The 16518-nt window shown below is 35.4% G+C and overlaps 1 protein-coding gene across 2 annotated transcripts in view; it reads right to left on the bottom strand.

Moving 5' to 3' along the window:
• LOC148953848 (uncharacterized) overlaps window positions 1–16284 on the bottom strand; it is a 160700-nt gene extending 144416 nt beyond the window's left edge. The window contains exon 1 of one of the 2 annotated variants that reach the window (XM_089086842.1): window positions 16185–16284. In XM_089086842.1, coding sequence (XP_088942968.1) covers window positions 16185–16212 — 28 coding nt within the window. In that variant the 5' untranslated portion in view covers window positions 16213–16284. Of the gene's footprint in view, window positions 1–6583; window positions 6603–16184 lie in introns of those variants that run through there. The other variant, XM_089086843.1, reaches the window with a different exon arrangement.
• Between the last annotated feature and the right edge of the window lie 234 nt (window positions 16285–16518).

The raw sequence follows: 16518 nt of genomic DNA, 5'->3' as shown, positions 1-16518 counted from the left end.
TTTGGGCCCTGTTTTATAGGGAGCTAAATTTTTTTGATCTTTCCTTCTGTATTGGGGTCTCTTTAGCCCAAGAACTTGAGGCTATAAGTTTCAAGCCGATTGGGAAACAAGCTTTTTGGGCTCTTTTAAGGCCCCTTAAACCCTCCCCCGCCCACTTCCACAAAAAAAAACTATCACTATGGGAGGCTTGTTGATCCTTTTGACCTATAGAACAATAAAAAATTCAAACCAATCACACACCCACCATAAAATAAACTCCCTTTTTCCATTATAAAACCTATGTGTAAACAATTGGCTATTTGCATTATTTATGGCCCTTGTCCCTGGGGCTATATGGGTCGTAATATCCCATGAGGCATATTTATTGAGCCTTTAGACTGTTTTGAACAAAATTGGTAACCCAAAATTTTGATCAGATGCATTTTGGGGTTGAAGGTGGGCACGTAGCAAAAAAGGGTGTGGGAGGGGTTTTACCCACTAGTGTCGACTCTCAAAAAGGGCACTAGAACTTTCAAATTCCAGTCGAATGAGCCCCTTTAAAGTCTCTAAGACCACGTCTTCCATACTAAATGGCCGGAGGGGGGGGGGGGTTCAAAAAGTAGATTGCAGATATATGGTTCTTTACATAAGCAGCGTCAGAGCGCTACCTCTGATCAAGAAGACAATAGTAATAATACAAACGGAGCTTTAAATATGAAATTAATTTTGTTTTTACTACCTAACTAATCTTTTTTTTCATACTTAATATAATCCTTTTTCAGTCACAGAGAAATGTAGCCAACAATTTACTTTGCTGTTGTTATATTTATATTTACTTCAGAAAGAGTGTTCCAGCTACGGCTGGTGATATTTTATAGAAGAAAATTAAATATTTAAGTAGTTTTTTTAAATTTCAAGAGAGGGTGTAGACAGTCAAATTACCCTAAGGAAATAAAAAATTTAAACTGAGTTGCATTCAAAATTCCAGGTTGAACCTAGGAAAAAATATATTCAGAACAACTGACAAAGCATTGACTATTATAAAGGGGGTAGCACGCTTCAAATAGGGATTTCTATTATGCAAGACAGGTGGAATGATGCACATTTGAATTTCCAAAAAAGTGGAAAAAGGGAACCAATAGAACAGCAGGAACTTTGAAATCACCCTCGGGGGATTTCCCTTCAACTGATTTGTAAGTTTTTTTAAAGTTAGTTAAGGGAACAAATTTAGAGAGATATAATATTAGAGAGAGATACAAATTTAGAAAAACACTATACTCGGAAAATACAGTGGAAGAACTAAATTGTGTTATATACAGTGAAATTGTTATAAGCTGTACGTCAGCATTAGTCAAAATAGCGGATTAAGACTAAGGTAGGATTATGTTATTTGTAAAATCATAGGTTAACCGCTATAATCCAGTAATACTCTTTTTACGCAACATCTTTGAATTATCCGGTGAAACTAACATTTTTCAAAACTGTAAGTAAATTTGTATTATTTTTCAAATGTCAAGAGAAAAAAACAGCAACAAAGAAAAAAAAATATTCATAAATCAGTCGAAACTGGTACTTAACGTACGGTAAATTTAATAAAGCCTGAAACTAAAATCCTGATCCATACGTAACGTGCTCAAGAGAAATCTGGGAACTATAGCCCCCCTCCGACTAACGATTGTCTGAAGACGCCCTGGGATAAACAGTGAGAATCTCAAGAAAATGGATGCTCGAGGCTGAAGGCACATTTTTATGAACCAACCTTAATACCACTTGGAGACCCCTCTTGCCCCCTCGGTAGTTTTGACTGGATTCTCTCATAGCTAGAGCCTAAAAATATGCAATAAAGCGATCAAAAAACATTTGAAGGCTAAAGACACTTAGTATGATATTCTTTTTTAGGTAAATAAACTTTTTGAAGACAATCTCGTAGTTTCAGTTCATGCCTTAACACCACTTGGAAACTCTTGCCCCCTCGATAGTTTCGATTGTATTTTCTCATAACTAGAGCCTACAAATATGCAATAAATCGATCATAACACATTTGAAAGCTAAAGACACTCAATATCATATTTTTAGGTAAATAAAATTCTAGAAGATAATTTTAAAAAAAAATGGCAAAAGGGAAGAACACTTTAGGTAAAGATTACAATCGCCTTTCCAGCTTTAACGGGAACGACCACCCTTCCTAGTATTTCAAGCTTATAACGAAGTTTTGAAAACAACTTAAATGTTGATTAAGTTTACTTCCGGATTACTGGAGGATTATAACTGAGAGGGAGACATGAAGTCCGTTTTTATGTGAAACGAAATACTTAAATAGTTGGGATAAGTCTTGAGCAAATAAAAATCTAGACTACCAATATTTTTCGTCCTTACTGAACCAACCGAGAGAGAAAAGAATTCGGTACTGGTTAAGAAAGTGGTAAACACGCGACAATTGTATAGGGAAGAAACTAATCAAACGGGTTTCTTTCAATAGAGAATTGGATTGCAGACCGTGGTTTGTTATTGCGTTTACAATATTTAAACTTTTGTTTTTTGGGGTTTAGGGGGAGGGGGAAGGTACCTAGTTTAGGTTACGTATTTAATATATGCTATGCTTTACCCCACCCCACCCCCACACCACAAATCTGCAAATATATAGCCCAAATTTGTTTCTAAACTATTATATTTTCATCTTATTTATTTCATTTATTTTATTTCATTAGCATTAACGAAACTTCTTTTATCGCGTGTTTGCCGCTTTCTTAACCAGTACCAAGAATTATTTTGCCGAGGGTTGTAACTTAAACAATGAATTTCGACCTATTGAAGAATTTTAAGCTTCTACTTCAAAGAAAATAAATTTACACAACAAATTTTATAATACCATGAACTTGAGAGATCAGAAACTGAAAAATAAATGAAAATCCATAACTGCCTGATTTCATAAAATGTGCAGTGACTATTAGAACATTCTATATACCATAGAAGTGTTAAAGAGTTTCATTTATCAATTAAACTTATTAGTTAAAATTATCAATTAAATATATTAGAATTTAAATTCAGGTTCGAGCTAATTGTCTACCGCTTGTAACAAATTGCAGGGATTTTAATTTTCTAAATAGGTTATGAATTTCCCCACTATGCGGTATTTTGGGGGACGGATTGGGACATTTTCTTTTCAGGTGCAATGATTTGGCAAATGTAAGGGGAGATTTGTTTGATGGCGGAAAAAATTAGCATATAGTGGGATCCTTAAATCACCACCTTCTAGATATATAGTGGCAATCGTCAATTTTTTTTTTTTTTTGAAAGGTTTAAAGGCTCGAAAATAGGGTGTTTTTTATTTATTTGTATCTGCCTTTTATGCTTCTTTGTATCAGTTTTGTATATGGTTAGACCAGCTATGAAGTACACATATATAATTAAATGAGGACAATCTGATAGGAGCAAGAAAGACGTCCCAGAGAATCACATATCACCTCTTTTCACGAAAAAAGTTTCAGGAGATTTTGACTTTAGCCTACCTTTTTATTAGACAGAAAATTATTGTTGACGCACTTTAACAGCAGGCAGAACTCCATTATATGAACAGACTGAGATGTTCTTAAATCCAGTTCCTTTAATCAACTTTCTATGTCCTTATGACGAAGGAAAAAAACATTAACCAAAACTTAGTGGAGGCATAGGTGTTGGGACGATTTTTTTTGTGGGGGGGAATAATTGTATTTTAATGTATTGAAGAGAGTTATGAAAGTTATGGACATTGTGGAAATCAGAGTATGAAAGCTATGGATACTACTTTGAAGTTATTTTTCTAACTTTTACATTCCAGTTTGATCATTTTTATTCTTTTTGAATACAGCCAACTTTCATGAAAAACTTTTTACATTTGCTGCATAACTGATATTGTTTCACAAAAACTGAAAAATTACGACTGAATGCCCATACTGACATGCTAATAAGATTTACTTAAAAGTGTGATGCAATAGTCTATGAAAGGTATAGGGGGCACGGAGTCATTAATCCCACTCCAGTTTTTCGTATTTCTGTTCGTTTTAAGCTTGGCTTAATTATCCGTAATTTCTAATCGCTTCTGTATTTATTTATTTATCTCAGTATATTTTATCTTTACGTTCGATGTTATTATTTATTTTAATTTATGTTCCTTTTGAGTGTAATTTATTCATTAGTAGTAATTTCGGGCCATTTAAATATTATAGGATTTTCCTTCTGTTTGGTTTAGGTTTTATTGTGCATCTTCGTTTTTCTTTGAAAAACTTCTCTTTAGGAAAAACAGTTTTAAGATTAATTTCTGTTGGTTGTTGATCGTCAAATTTTTATTATTGTTTTAAAATATGAATATTTTTCAGTTTTTGGAATTTTCTGCTTAAGAAAATAAAAATCCGATTCCAATTTTGATCTTTAACAGGTGATCTGAGCGTTGACTTTGATTGTATTCAACGTAATTATTGGATAAATTTCGTTCTATTTGAAATGCATATTTAAGTCGACTCCTGAAAAAGCTTTTGTTTCAACAATGATCGCTACATATATATATATATATATATATATATATATATATATATATATATATATATATATATATATATATATATATATATATATACCAAAGATATCGCACAGCTCCCTTTAATCTGACTCTATAAATTCTTGTGACCTCGAAATGAGCGAACGGGTGGTGTGGAGCGTAAAAGGTTTCATTTGGACAACCTGGATGCACACATTGTCTTTTGATTGATTTTGATTGAGTTAAACATGCCCCTTAGCATTTCCTGAAAGTTTCATCTTAATACCACCCTAAACCATTTCTGGGATATAGCGGATATAATCTTATGAAATCTTGGATGCAGATAGTGTCTTTAATTTAGACAACCATCCCCTTGGACTTTCTCTATTAGTTTCAACTTAATGCATTTATCTGTTCCTGAGATAGTACAGATACGCCCTTTTGACAACCTGGATGCACATATAGTGTTTTGATTTAGTAAAACAGTCCCCTCGAGGGTCCATCAAAGTTTTAATTTAGCTGTTCCTGAGATATTGTAGATACATTCTTTTGAGAACCAGCAGGCATATAGTGTCTTTTGATTTAGGTCATTACCTTGCTGAGCGCTCCGCAAAAGTTTCAACTTAATACCTTAAGATGTTCATGAGATTTTCCAGATGCAGCTTTTTAACAGCCTGGATGCACATACTCTTACTCCGCTGCCCGTGGGGGCAATGTCACTCTTGGATGCATTTTATTGGGCCTTTCAACTATTTTGAACAAAATCACATTCACTTTTGACAGCATTCCAATCCCTCCAATCATTTTTGACAGCCTTTCCAGAAAGTTTTATCTTCATACCCTTAGCTATTCCTGAGATATTGCACAAGCTCCTAATTTCCATTATAAAACTGATGTTCAAATAATTTCCAATATACATTATTTACGGCCTTGCTCCAGGTAATGAGGGGGTCTTGTTATCCCTGGGGGCATATTTATTGGACCTTTCGACTATTAAAAGGAAACGGCGTTCTCAAAATTCAATTGAATGTCTTTAGAGGGTACGGGGGGGGGATCGAAAAGAAGGGCAAGGGAAGGTGTTGGTTACCCTCCTATCACATTTGACTCTAAAAAGGGCATTAGAATTTTCAAATTCCAATCAAACGAGCCTCCTCTGAAGTCTCTACAACCAAAGCAGCTCTGTGAAAAAAAAATAAATAAAGTATATATTGAACGCTGGTGCAAAAAAGAAAAAAAAAATCATATTCTACATAAGGCTGATTAGATTTAGACTAATAAACACAAGAACACTAAAGTTCCCAATTATGAGACCCTTTAAGTTTTTAAGTTTATAGATTATGAACGAACACTAGGCATAGCAAGGGGGTACACTACAGAGTACATCATTCAATGCAAAAGCAATGATGTGGCCCTTGCATCTTTGTTTTGACATCCATCTCCGAGTACACTACTTTTCCCACAACTGTTTTAGCAGTAAAGTACTGGATCAAAACAAGATGGAGCAGAAGATATGAAGCCATTGAAATGATGAGGAACCACTACCCTACAGTTCTGGATGCTTTAGAACAAATCACAGATCCTAACGAAAGCAGAAGTACATCAAAATACACAAAACACGAAAAATATGTGCATACAAAAAGGTTTGATCTTCAAATAGGCCCCATTAAAATAGGTACCTTACAAGCAAACTTAAAAAAACAACAAGAAAATAGTATGTGTGAGGGGCCTAGATTAGCCAAAAATTGTCATTTCAAATTGCATTTCAAATTGTCATTTCAATTCAGAGTTTGATAGAGACAATAGGCCTTGCCAGGGGAGAAAGCATGAACGACCATTTTGTAACATGTTAGTGCCTGTCAATTTGATATATGAGCAGTAGGTGAGACGATAAAAATTTAGATCTTTTGGCAGATTACCACTTGAAATGAGTTAGAGGTTCCAACAGTTTTTTCTTTTTAACCTGAAAAGCAAATCCTCTTTCCTAAAGCCTTCCAACATCATGGATCCAGATACTGCACTGGTACAGGACAGTATTTGCAAGCACATAAGCAAAGAAGAGCTCCAGGTCAAGTAGATCTCTACTTGACTCACAATCAGACCAAGGTTCTCAAAAAATTGCTTGAATCTTTGGAAATGATCTACCATTACAAAATCATTGAATCAGTGTTCCCAATATCGTTGTAACGTTGCAATTGTTTTGACTGCCATAATAAGAGTGACCAACTGCAAGAGAAGAAAAAAAAACTAGCTTGATCAACAATGAGCCAGCTCTGATAGTTTGAACCTTGATTTACTGTAAATGGGGCAAAAATTAACCTAAAGGGACGGACAGGCTCAGCAAACTGAGCCAACAAGGCTCAGGCCAGGAAGGATCATTGCCTCCATAACTAATGGCATAGACTGTGATCAGGTAAAAACAAATTTCCCCCTCTTATTGCTTGGAAAGTTAATGTATGTATAGGTTATTTGAAGGCAATGAAAATTTGAATTAATGATTAATATATGAAATATGAACAGTTCTTCCATAAATTATTATTACTATTGTTATTACTTTTGTCAATTCATAGTATACTTAGTTTGTTTGGGTATGTGTGTTTATTTTTCCGATTTATACAACAAGGAATAGTCTCAAGGCTAGAACAGAAAAATCAGGGGCATGGGTTACTCATTAAACTTAGAAAGGGGGCAGAACTTTTTAGTCTGTCTTGGTGGCATTCATGCTAGTTGTGCAACAAGGCATTTGATTTAGCTGATAAAAAATATTTAGTGGATCCTATCCTTGTAAAGTATACTAGATATGCATGTTAAACTGATTACTGCTATATACTAGAATAATAGCATTATGGCTAAGATTTAGTAGTGGGCTTGGTGTTGAATCAGGAGTTACATATGGTTGCGTCTTATTCCCTTTTACATGGATTATTATTTTACCTTATATTATGCGTGAAGCAATTTGAAATGACAATAACGTGTTTGCTGCTTCTCACACAAATGTTATTTGCCATAGCAGAGTTGCTAGCAACAAAATGAAAGCAAGTTAGATACCTTGGTGTACTTCAACTGTTTGTCTCAGCAACAAGAAAAATTCCTTGGTGCAAATGAATCACTCATGAAAATCCCATTTGTAGAGACACTTACAGTTCTTCCATTCTTCATCCAGCCCCCTTTTGAATACCATTATTTTTTTTTATAAAACAATTTTTTAGAACAGTTAGAACAATGTTTTTACTTGTGCAGAACAGAAATTTGCCCTGTCCCTTTTCTTTGAATGGCCTTTGATGAGCTTCATGGAGGGGGCTCTGCTTGCCTTGCTGGGATTATGATTGAAATGAGTGGGAAGTGTGTTATTTTGTGAAAACTTGAAGGTCAGAATCATTACATGGCCTTTTAACTTTCAGCTTTAGTCTCACATGAGCTTTATATATCTTTGTAATCACAATTGACTGTCTACTGGAGATGGTTCTCTTATAGTTACAACAGTGTAGGGGGTACTAGCAAAAAATTATATTTTATGTGCATTGACTAAAAAATACAAAAATCTATCTTGTTGTCAGTTTTTGCAATTCTGTGTCACGATCCAGTAACATCACAGTATGTGTGTTTGTATTCTTTTTTTTGCCAAAATGAAGGTTTTTTCAATTGTCTATGTTAAACTGACATCCCAACCAAATGCCTCATTTTGACAGATTTTGCTGTAAGATGCACAACATCTGCTATGCGAAAACATTGTAATGAATGGGAAGGTAAAATTCTCCTAGACTTAGATTATGCACAGAACTGAGTACTTTAGACAAAAGTGTTAGGAAATGAATGAATTTACCAAAGGCAATGGGGTGAGAATGGGTTTACAAGATTAACGTAAAAAAGATCAAGTTGCTTAAATCAGTATCCCATAAGAATGGAAAGGTGATGTTAGGTCACAAGTAGATTGACTGACTAGATAGACTAACTTGCCTAGGCAGCATTTTAAGAAAGGCAGGGAATGTAGTGAACATGTAAAAAGTACAATATCCAAGGAGCAGGGTCTGAAGCATAAGAAGTTTGTTCAATAGCCTTAAAAACTAATATTAAAATACAAAACCCAGAATAATGACAATTACCTTAATTTGTATTGTCCAGCAAATAAGGTATTATCCTGTAGGTGCCGGTTAGTGAAGATGTAAAGCCATTGCATCAGCTGCAGTCCATTATCAAAGCCATAGCTTGGACAACCAATCTTTGTCCACAGCTCCCTTGAAGGCCTCCACACTAGGGGCTGATACTGCTTCTTCACATAGGGAGTTCCAGAGCTCCATGACTCTATTTGGGAAAAAGTTGTTCTGTAGTCTGGTGGGCTCGTTTGCAGTACAGCTTCATGGTGTATCCTTTAGTTATTCTTGACTGGTCAGGTTCAAGCATATTTTGTTGCAAGGACTGAGTCTGCAGCATTTTGTGCAAGATGATGACGACCCCGCGCTTCCGTCGATAGGAGAGGGTAGGAATCTGCAACTTCTCTAGGCGGGATGGGTAGTACAGGCTTTTACAACCCTCTATTGATTTAGTTCCTTGCCTTTGGACACTCTAGTTTTTTCTTGTCCCTTTTATTTAATGGAGTTGCCACACACATGCCAAATTCCAGTTTGGGTTGAACAAGTCCTTTATATAGCTTTAGCATCAGCTTTGGTGACCTACGGCAGAACGTTCTTTTTAACATTCCCAAAGTCTGGAGCGCTTTGGGGGCAACTGACAAGGCATGTTGGTCAAACTTCAATTCTTCATCCACACCCAGGTCTCATTCAGCATGGGAGGAGTCAATCATCTGCCCAACACCATCTATTGCACACATGTGATACTGACCCCACTCATTCTTTCTACCAAAATGAATTTTCCTGCATTTCTTAATGTTGAATTCTAACCTCCAGAGTTTTCCTCAATCTGAGAGTTTGTCTAGGTCAGCTTGTGATAAGGCTCGCTCTTCAGCTGTTTTTGCAGGGCTGATGATTTTCAAATCACCAGCATACAGGTCCACTTTATTTATGACAGATTGTGGGGCATCGTCAATATTGGTGTTAAGTGATATTGGACCTAGGATCGTTCCCTGTGGGACTCCACTTTCCACTTCAGTACTATCTGAGTAAAATGCCTGACCTTTACAATTTACCTTCTACCTTTCAGGAATGTCATCACCTACTCAACAACCTCCTGGCTTACCCCAATTGCAATTAATTTTGCCTGTAGTCAACAATGTCTATGGGCAACACAGATTGCCTGTAGACACACACTTTGCCAAATGCTTTGGCAAAATCTAGGAGAATGAGATCCACTGAGAATCCGCTATCTAGGAGTTTGGTGACAAAATCGTAAACATCTATCAGATATGTATCAATGGACCGTCCTGATCTAAATCATGCTGACTCTATATAATAAGATTGTTGGAGCTGAGGTGTCTGACAATGACAGTATTTACTATTCCTTCAAAAATTTTCCTTCAAAAACTCCTCCGAGAGGCAAGGCCAATTCTGCATGAGCTTCCTTTAATGTTGGAGGGTGTATCCCATCAGGCCCTACAGATTTGTTCTGGTTCAGGTTTTTCAGTCAAGCCTCAACATCATCTTTACTGAAAGAAATTGGTAACATTGGTTTGACAACTGTATACTTAGGTTGATTGGGAAGCGGATCTCTATCTGGGGTAGTGAAGACTTTTTGGAACTGATTTTTCAGTGTCTCAGCTATGTCCTTAGGGCTGGTAACAGATGTTCCATCAACAGAAAGCTCAGTTACTGAGTGTCTTCCGGGTTTTTGTATGAAAGCATACCTCCAAAATTTTCTTGAGATTTGATTTGGAAGCATCCGCAATTGCTTCTTCATACTCTCTTGTAAGTTTTTTTGAAAGCTATCGAGATTTATTACAGAGTTGCTTAAATTTATCGTAATTTGCCTGTGTTGACATATCTTTATATTTCTTTCACTACTTTTTCTTTTTCTGGACTGCCTGTTCAATATTGCGGGTGAGACGTAATTGTAGTATGCTTGTCACATGGTGATACAAGAATCTCTTTCACTTTACTCCATGATTCAAGAGCATCTGTGTTCTCAATGAATAACCAATCTTGTCTTAATAATTCTCGCCTAACTTGGTTGTAATTTGTATAAACATGGCTTACGTACTGATTTTTCTTAGGAAACAACCTAAGTTGGCAAGCAATTGCAATATAATCACTCCTTCCAAATGGCGGTTCAGGCTTGATACTTACAATCGTTTCTGGGTCTCTTACTAATACAAGGTCAAGAAGTGTTGGGGTTTGCACATCTTGATACATAGTTGGAAAATTAACTTGATTGATTGATTGATTAACAAGATTGATTTTTTAGGCATGCAAGAAATGGGTTAATATGATCAGCTTGCTCTTCTAAAGCATAATCCTCTATCCATTGCACCTGGGGTAAATTAAATGTCTCTGTTATGATTACGTTTTCATTAGTAATCATAGCCTGGTCAACAGAGCTTTTTAGTGCTTTTATTGATCTCACTTGGCAGGGGGCACTAGGGCTCCTATGGGCAAAGCGCAATGGTCAAGTATAGCTCTGAAATGTGAGAGCTTTGAAAGTTTGATGACAGTATAGAAGATCTTATCCAGAGGAATTGTCTGAGCATAGTTTTAGACCTGATTCATGACTGTTCAATCTATCCAAAAGTTGTATGGAATGGGGTCTTATCACACTTTCTAGGGTTAAAACCAAAGAAAGATTATGATGTCTAGGTCACATTTTACATGAAAAGGATAATAGGTTAACACATATTGAGCTTTTTAGCATTTGATATGGGGTCAAACTTAAATCAGGATGTTGTCCAATGCAAGACAGATAGAAGGGAATTTCCAGCAAACTGTAGTATTTATAAACCTTTAAATTTGACCACTTTTTTAAAATTGCCAATAGTTTCACTCATGGTAAATAGTTCAGAAATTATCAATAGTAGAAATAAAATAATCATTATTATCATAATTACCCTCTGGGCAATCTTTCAGAAATATTTCTCTTCTAAACTAGCAAAAACAACAACCAGATGTTTATTGTTGCTGTGAAAACACTTCGAAATTTGATATTAATTAGTTGGTTAAAAGTATTTTTGAAGCTCGTGTTTCATTTATTCAATATCCATGTAACATACCTAGCTTTTCTAAAATATGTGCCAAATAAATTTTATAACATCATTGTAAATAAAACACATGTTCTACTAATATCCTGGAAAAAAATGGTGGACAGGGTGGGAAAAGTGGATAAAAGAATGAAAAAATCCTAAGGTATTTAGCCCAAAACCAATGCCTATAAAATTGACACTTGATGAAGCTATACTGATAAGAAGGAAGACAGAATTTAGTTGTTTTTGTAGCTATTTTAGAAGGGGAGTCTTGCTGTAAGATTACTATCACTATAATAAATTAACAAATTATATTATTATTTCGATTGCTGAATATATTGTTTTAGAGAACTTTTATGTGTTGTTTCAAAATTATTCAACAATTTATTGTCAAATTGAACAGTAGCTTAGTTTTTTTTAAAGTGTCAAAGGTGAAATTAAAGGCAATGAACAATAGTAAACCAAGTCTTCTCTACTATGCATTATCAAAATGAATTGAAACCTCTAAAGACATTCTATAATATACAGAAGAATTGCAAACATATGCTTATTTTCCTTAATTTCAGAGTTTAACAGCCTTCTTTTTTAAAATGAGGTCAGTGCCAAGTGCTTTCTATTATCAAATAAAATAGTGGAATAGGCTACTAGTTTAAGACGTCATGCATAATGTCTACTTTGGGGCAATCAAAAACTATACCATGGTATTTCAAATGTAAAAGTTTTAAAGTTTCAAATTTCTCAATGAATCAACTTTTAAATGGCTTATATTTCTTGAATTTTCACAGACTGCAAGTTAACATATTTTTATTTATAAGTCAAAGACAAGTTTTTCAGTGTCCAATAACTGTTACACTATGTTGTGCTAATTTAGTTTAACATAATTTTTATTGTTATACATATGGTTTTTATATATTGTTTTAGATTATTTGACAAGATGAATCCAAGCATTGTTTTGCTATATTGTGTGAGAAATTAGGTTTGTGTCTTGATAAAGTTAAGCGTTTAGGGTTGTCGTGTGTAGTAGCTGGAGATTTCAATTGTAATTTAACGGAAAGGGATACTCAAGAATCGCCGCAAACAGTCCTCATTAGGGTTATATCTGGTGATCGGGTTAGAGTGGTTCATAAGGATTTTACTTACAATTTTACTTACATTCATACATCTAATCTGGATCACATTGCAATATCTTGCAACCTCGAGACAGAACAAGTTTCTGTTTTGAGTGAATACCAGCTATTGGACCATTTTCCCATTTCATCTTCCATTATAATTCACACACCACCCCAGCATACACACTAAACTAATCCTCAAACACCTCCACTTTTGCGTGATTGGTCGAAAATTAATAGTGAACTTTTCAAGTCTTTTTTGGGTTTTATCCTAAATAGAATTTGAGTACCATTTCATCTTCTACAGATTTCAGATAATTTATCAAAAAAGAAACACGCCTTAGCCTTGACATGTATTCTGCCGATATTTGCCATGCCCTTTGTTTTGCTGAGAGCCAAGCAGTTCCTTTCCAAAGAAATTACAAAGGTATTATCACAGGTTGGTCATCAAATCCTGATCTAGTTAGATCAGGGAGAAAAGCAAAATTTTGGTTTAATCTGTGGAAAGATTGCAATAAACGGCGATCTGGTATCATGAATGATCTACGCCTCAGTACAAAAAGACTATTTTTGAAGGCTCTTGCTTTTCATTGGAAGATGCTTGTTGATTGGAACTCTGCTAGAGCCAGACATGACTGTACACTACTCTCTGATATTCCTGATGATGAATGGTATGCTCACTTTGAATTGGAGTTTTTGTTTCCTGATGCCCATCTTCAGGATCAGTATGATAAAGATTTAGATGCCTTCTTAGCTTCTTTGCTAAAAACACAATACACCATGACAACTCAAGCAATAGAAAAAGCAACCCAAAAATTAAAGTGGAAACCTTCCAGCAGCTTTGATTGTGTGGGAGCTATGCATCTAAAGAATGGAAACCCTCTTTTAACCCAACACTACACACTGCTAATGCAGATGATATTCACTCAATGCACTGTGCCCTCAACATTCTGTATTAGTGACCTTACTCCAATCCCTAAGAAGGGAAAAGCAGTACCCCAGTGTACCTTGTTTTGGCCTATCACTGTTACAACCTCTCTTTGTAAGCTCTTTGAGCTTCTCTTTAGGGACAAACTTGAAGTAACTTGTTATACACCCCCACACCAATTTGACTTCAAATGAGGAACTGGCTGTGCTGATGCTCTCACTGTAGTAGCAAATGCTCTTATTGATGTCAACTCTGCAGGAGAAAGTCTAGTTCTTGCTGGCCATGACGTAAGATGCACATTTGACTCACTCATTCACTCTGAAATGTTTTTAAAGCTGGTAGGCGTGGACTGAACCAAGATATAATTTTTATACTTAGGGATGTGCGTACATGGTTATCCATTCAACTGAAACTTCCACCAGATAAAAATATGCCTCTGATTCCTAAGAAAAGGCTCATACCACTCTTAAAGGGTGCTTGACAAGGTGCAGTTTCTTCCCCCAATTTCTTCAATAATTACATCCTTGAGGCTCAAGACCAATGCCCCTGCATCTACTAATCAGTGAAATTTTTGCTATCCTTCAAGATGAATACCTCAAGGTTGGGCTTCAGTTCAATTTGGCAAAGTCCAAAATAGTTCTTTTAAACTGGAAGAGTCCTACTCCCCCTTCAATAGCACTTGGGAGCTCAACAGTTCAGCCTGTTGATCATATAGTATACTTAGGCCTCCCCATTGGATCCTCTTTACGTCACACCAAATCTCTTCTCATCGAGCATCTTAACCATCAAATTTCAGCATCTTACACCTCTATTGTCACTTGCAAGTTCTGCTTCAATTGTCATCTCTTAGCTAGCCTGTTCAATGCAGTAGCCCTCCCCCATATATTGTACATCACCCCAGCTTCCTATGTGGTCTACCTCAAGCAACTTAAGCTATCTACCCTTGTCTATAGACACATGTGTAGTTATATGATCCTGATTTACAAACCCTAAAAGGAAAACTCTACCATCTTCCTGGGCAGTCACAGTACCAGCCATCATCTCACAAGAGGTCACTTAAAGAAGCTACCAAAATTAAGCTCTAGATCAGAATCTGTCAAATATACTTTTCAAGACACGTAATAAACCATTGGAATGAATTGAAGGACTCTACTGTCAACACTCCCTTTGTCCAGTCCTTTAAACACCAGCTTGACAACAAGAGGGAGAAGAAGCAGAGGACATTTGACTAGGAGTCATCAATTCAAGAGCACTAAAGGTCCAGAGGACATTAAAGCATTCAACTGGATTAAGGTGATGAAGGTAAGGTGATACAATAAGGAATTTTGTTGTGTCCTTATTTGTTACTAACACATTTCTTTCAAGAAAGTCACTAGGGTCAATATATACCAAATCATATTATTGAGTTAGGACTAAAGTGAATACACCATTTGATGCCTTTTTTTATGCTGATTACAAATATAATAAGCATTTCTATCGGAAATGAATTTTAGCCCCCCTCCCCTATATAGGCTATTCCTAACCTAACCTAACCCTAAATTTGCCTATATAGAAGGGAAGGCTGAAATTCATTTCCGATAGAAATGCTTATTATATTCGTAATCAGCATAAAAAAGGCATTGAATGGTGTATTCACTTTAGTCCTAACTCAATAATATGATTTAGTATATATTGACCATCACTAGAGTAATGTTGCAATTATATGACCTAGCAGAGGCCCTATTAGCTGCAGATGGCTGCTGTTTGGTTATAAACCTAAAACACTTTTAAACAAACACTTAAAACACAATCAGCTTCTGTGTTATCTCAGAACTCATGCTATACCTAAATGTTTGGAGAGTCCTGATATGATGGTAATTATTTAGTGGTTTGACTCTCCATAAGGAAATAGGCCTACTACAAAATCCTGAAAGCTACTTTGAATAGGCCTATTTAATAACATCACTTATAAAAGTCCCTTTTTTGATTTACCCAGCCCCACTACTGGACAAATATATATCCCTAATTATACATAGGCCTAGGCCTACTCTTTGCATTTTCAATAGCCTAGTGCAAATCTTTTCTTTCAAATGCTTGCTTACTGTTTGTCATTAGATTCATAGAAATTGCTATTGAAAATACAAATAGAACATATAGCCTAATCTAAATATATTTTACCATTTATATAAATATATTTTACCTAAATATATTTTACCATTGGGGGGGAGATAAAGTAAAGCAATGCACTTTTAGGAATGACAAATGTAATTGCTAATGAAGTAGGCTAGTCTAGCCTATATAGAATGTTTAAATTAGCCTTTAGAATTTCTCAGTGTTTCCTTATGGATATTTGAACCCCTAAATATTTACAGAAATGGCAAATCTTACTTTAGCAAATAGCCTTACAGTCAACAGCCTAACTGACAAGGCCCATCTAAGTTTCCAAGGATGCAATAGGCATATGTACAGCTATGGTTTGGCAACTAGTCTAATGTAGTCATTAACTGACAGACTAAGTTTCAATCATGCAGTTTGTAATTATCGAGATATTCTTACCTTTAAATTTTAATGAATAAAAAAACATCCATATCCAATGCCTACTTGTTTTAAAATTCACTGCCAAATGTTGTGTTCATACTTGCATACTTGTTTGTTGTTTTTTTTTTTTTTTTTTTTTTTTGTCGCATAGCCTAGCTTTCGCTACAGATCCAGTGTAGTTAGAAATTGACGTATATTTCTGTTGCTGGCCAATAAAGAACAGTTCTGCATTGAAACCTGAAAAATATGGCTAATAGTCCAAGAAGGTTCAAAATAACCTCCTTTTGAATCGCACCTTATTTAGCGTTTAAACTTAGTTCTAATATTTGGTAATTGTCTAACTGTAAACTAT

Source organism: Artemia sp. Qi Xiang Cuo, chromosome 3 (genome assembly GCF_049724085.1).
Source record: "Artemia sp. Qi Xiang Cuo chromosome 3, ASM4972408v1, whole genome shotgun sequence".
NCBI lineage: Eukaryota > Metazoa > Arthropoda > Branchiopoda > Anostraca > Artemiidae > Artemia > Artemia sp. Qi Xiang Cuo.
Note: the sequence above shows the minus strand (reverse complement) of the source record. Positions and strands in the feature narration are given on the sequence as shown.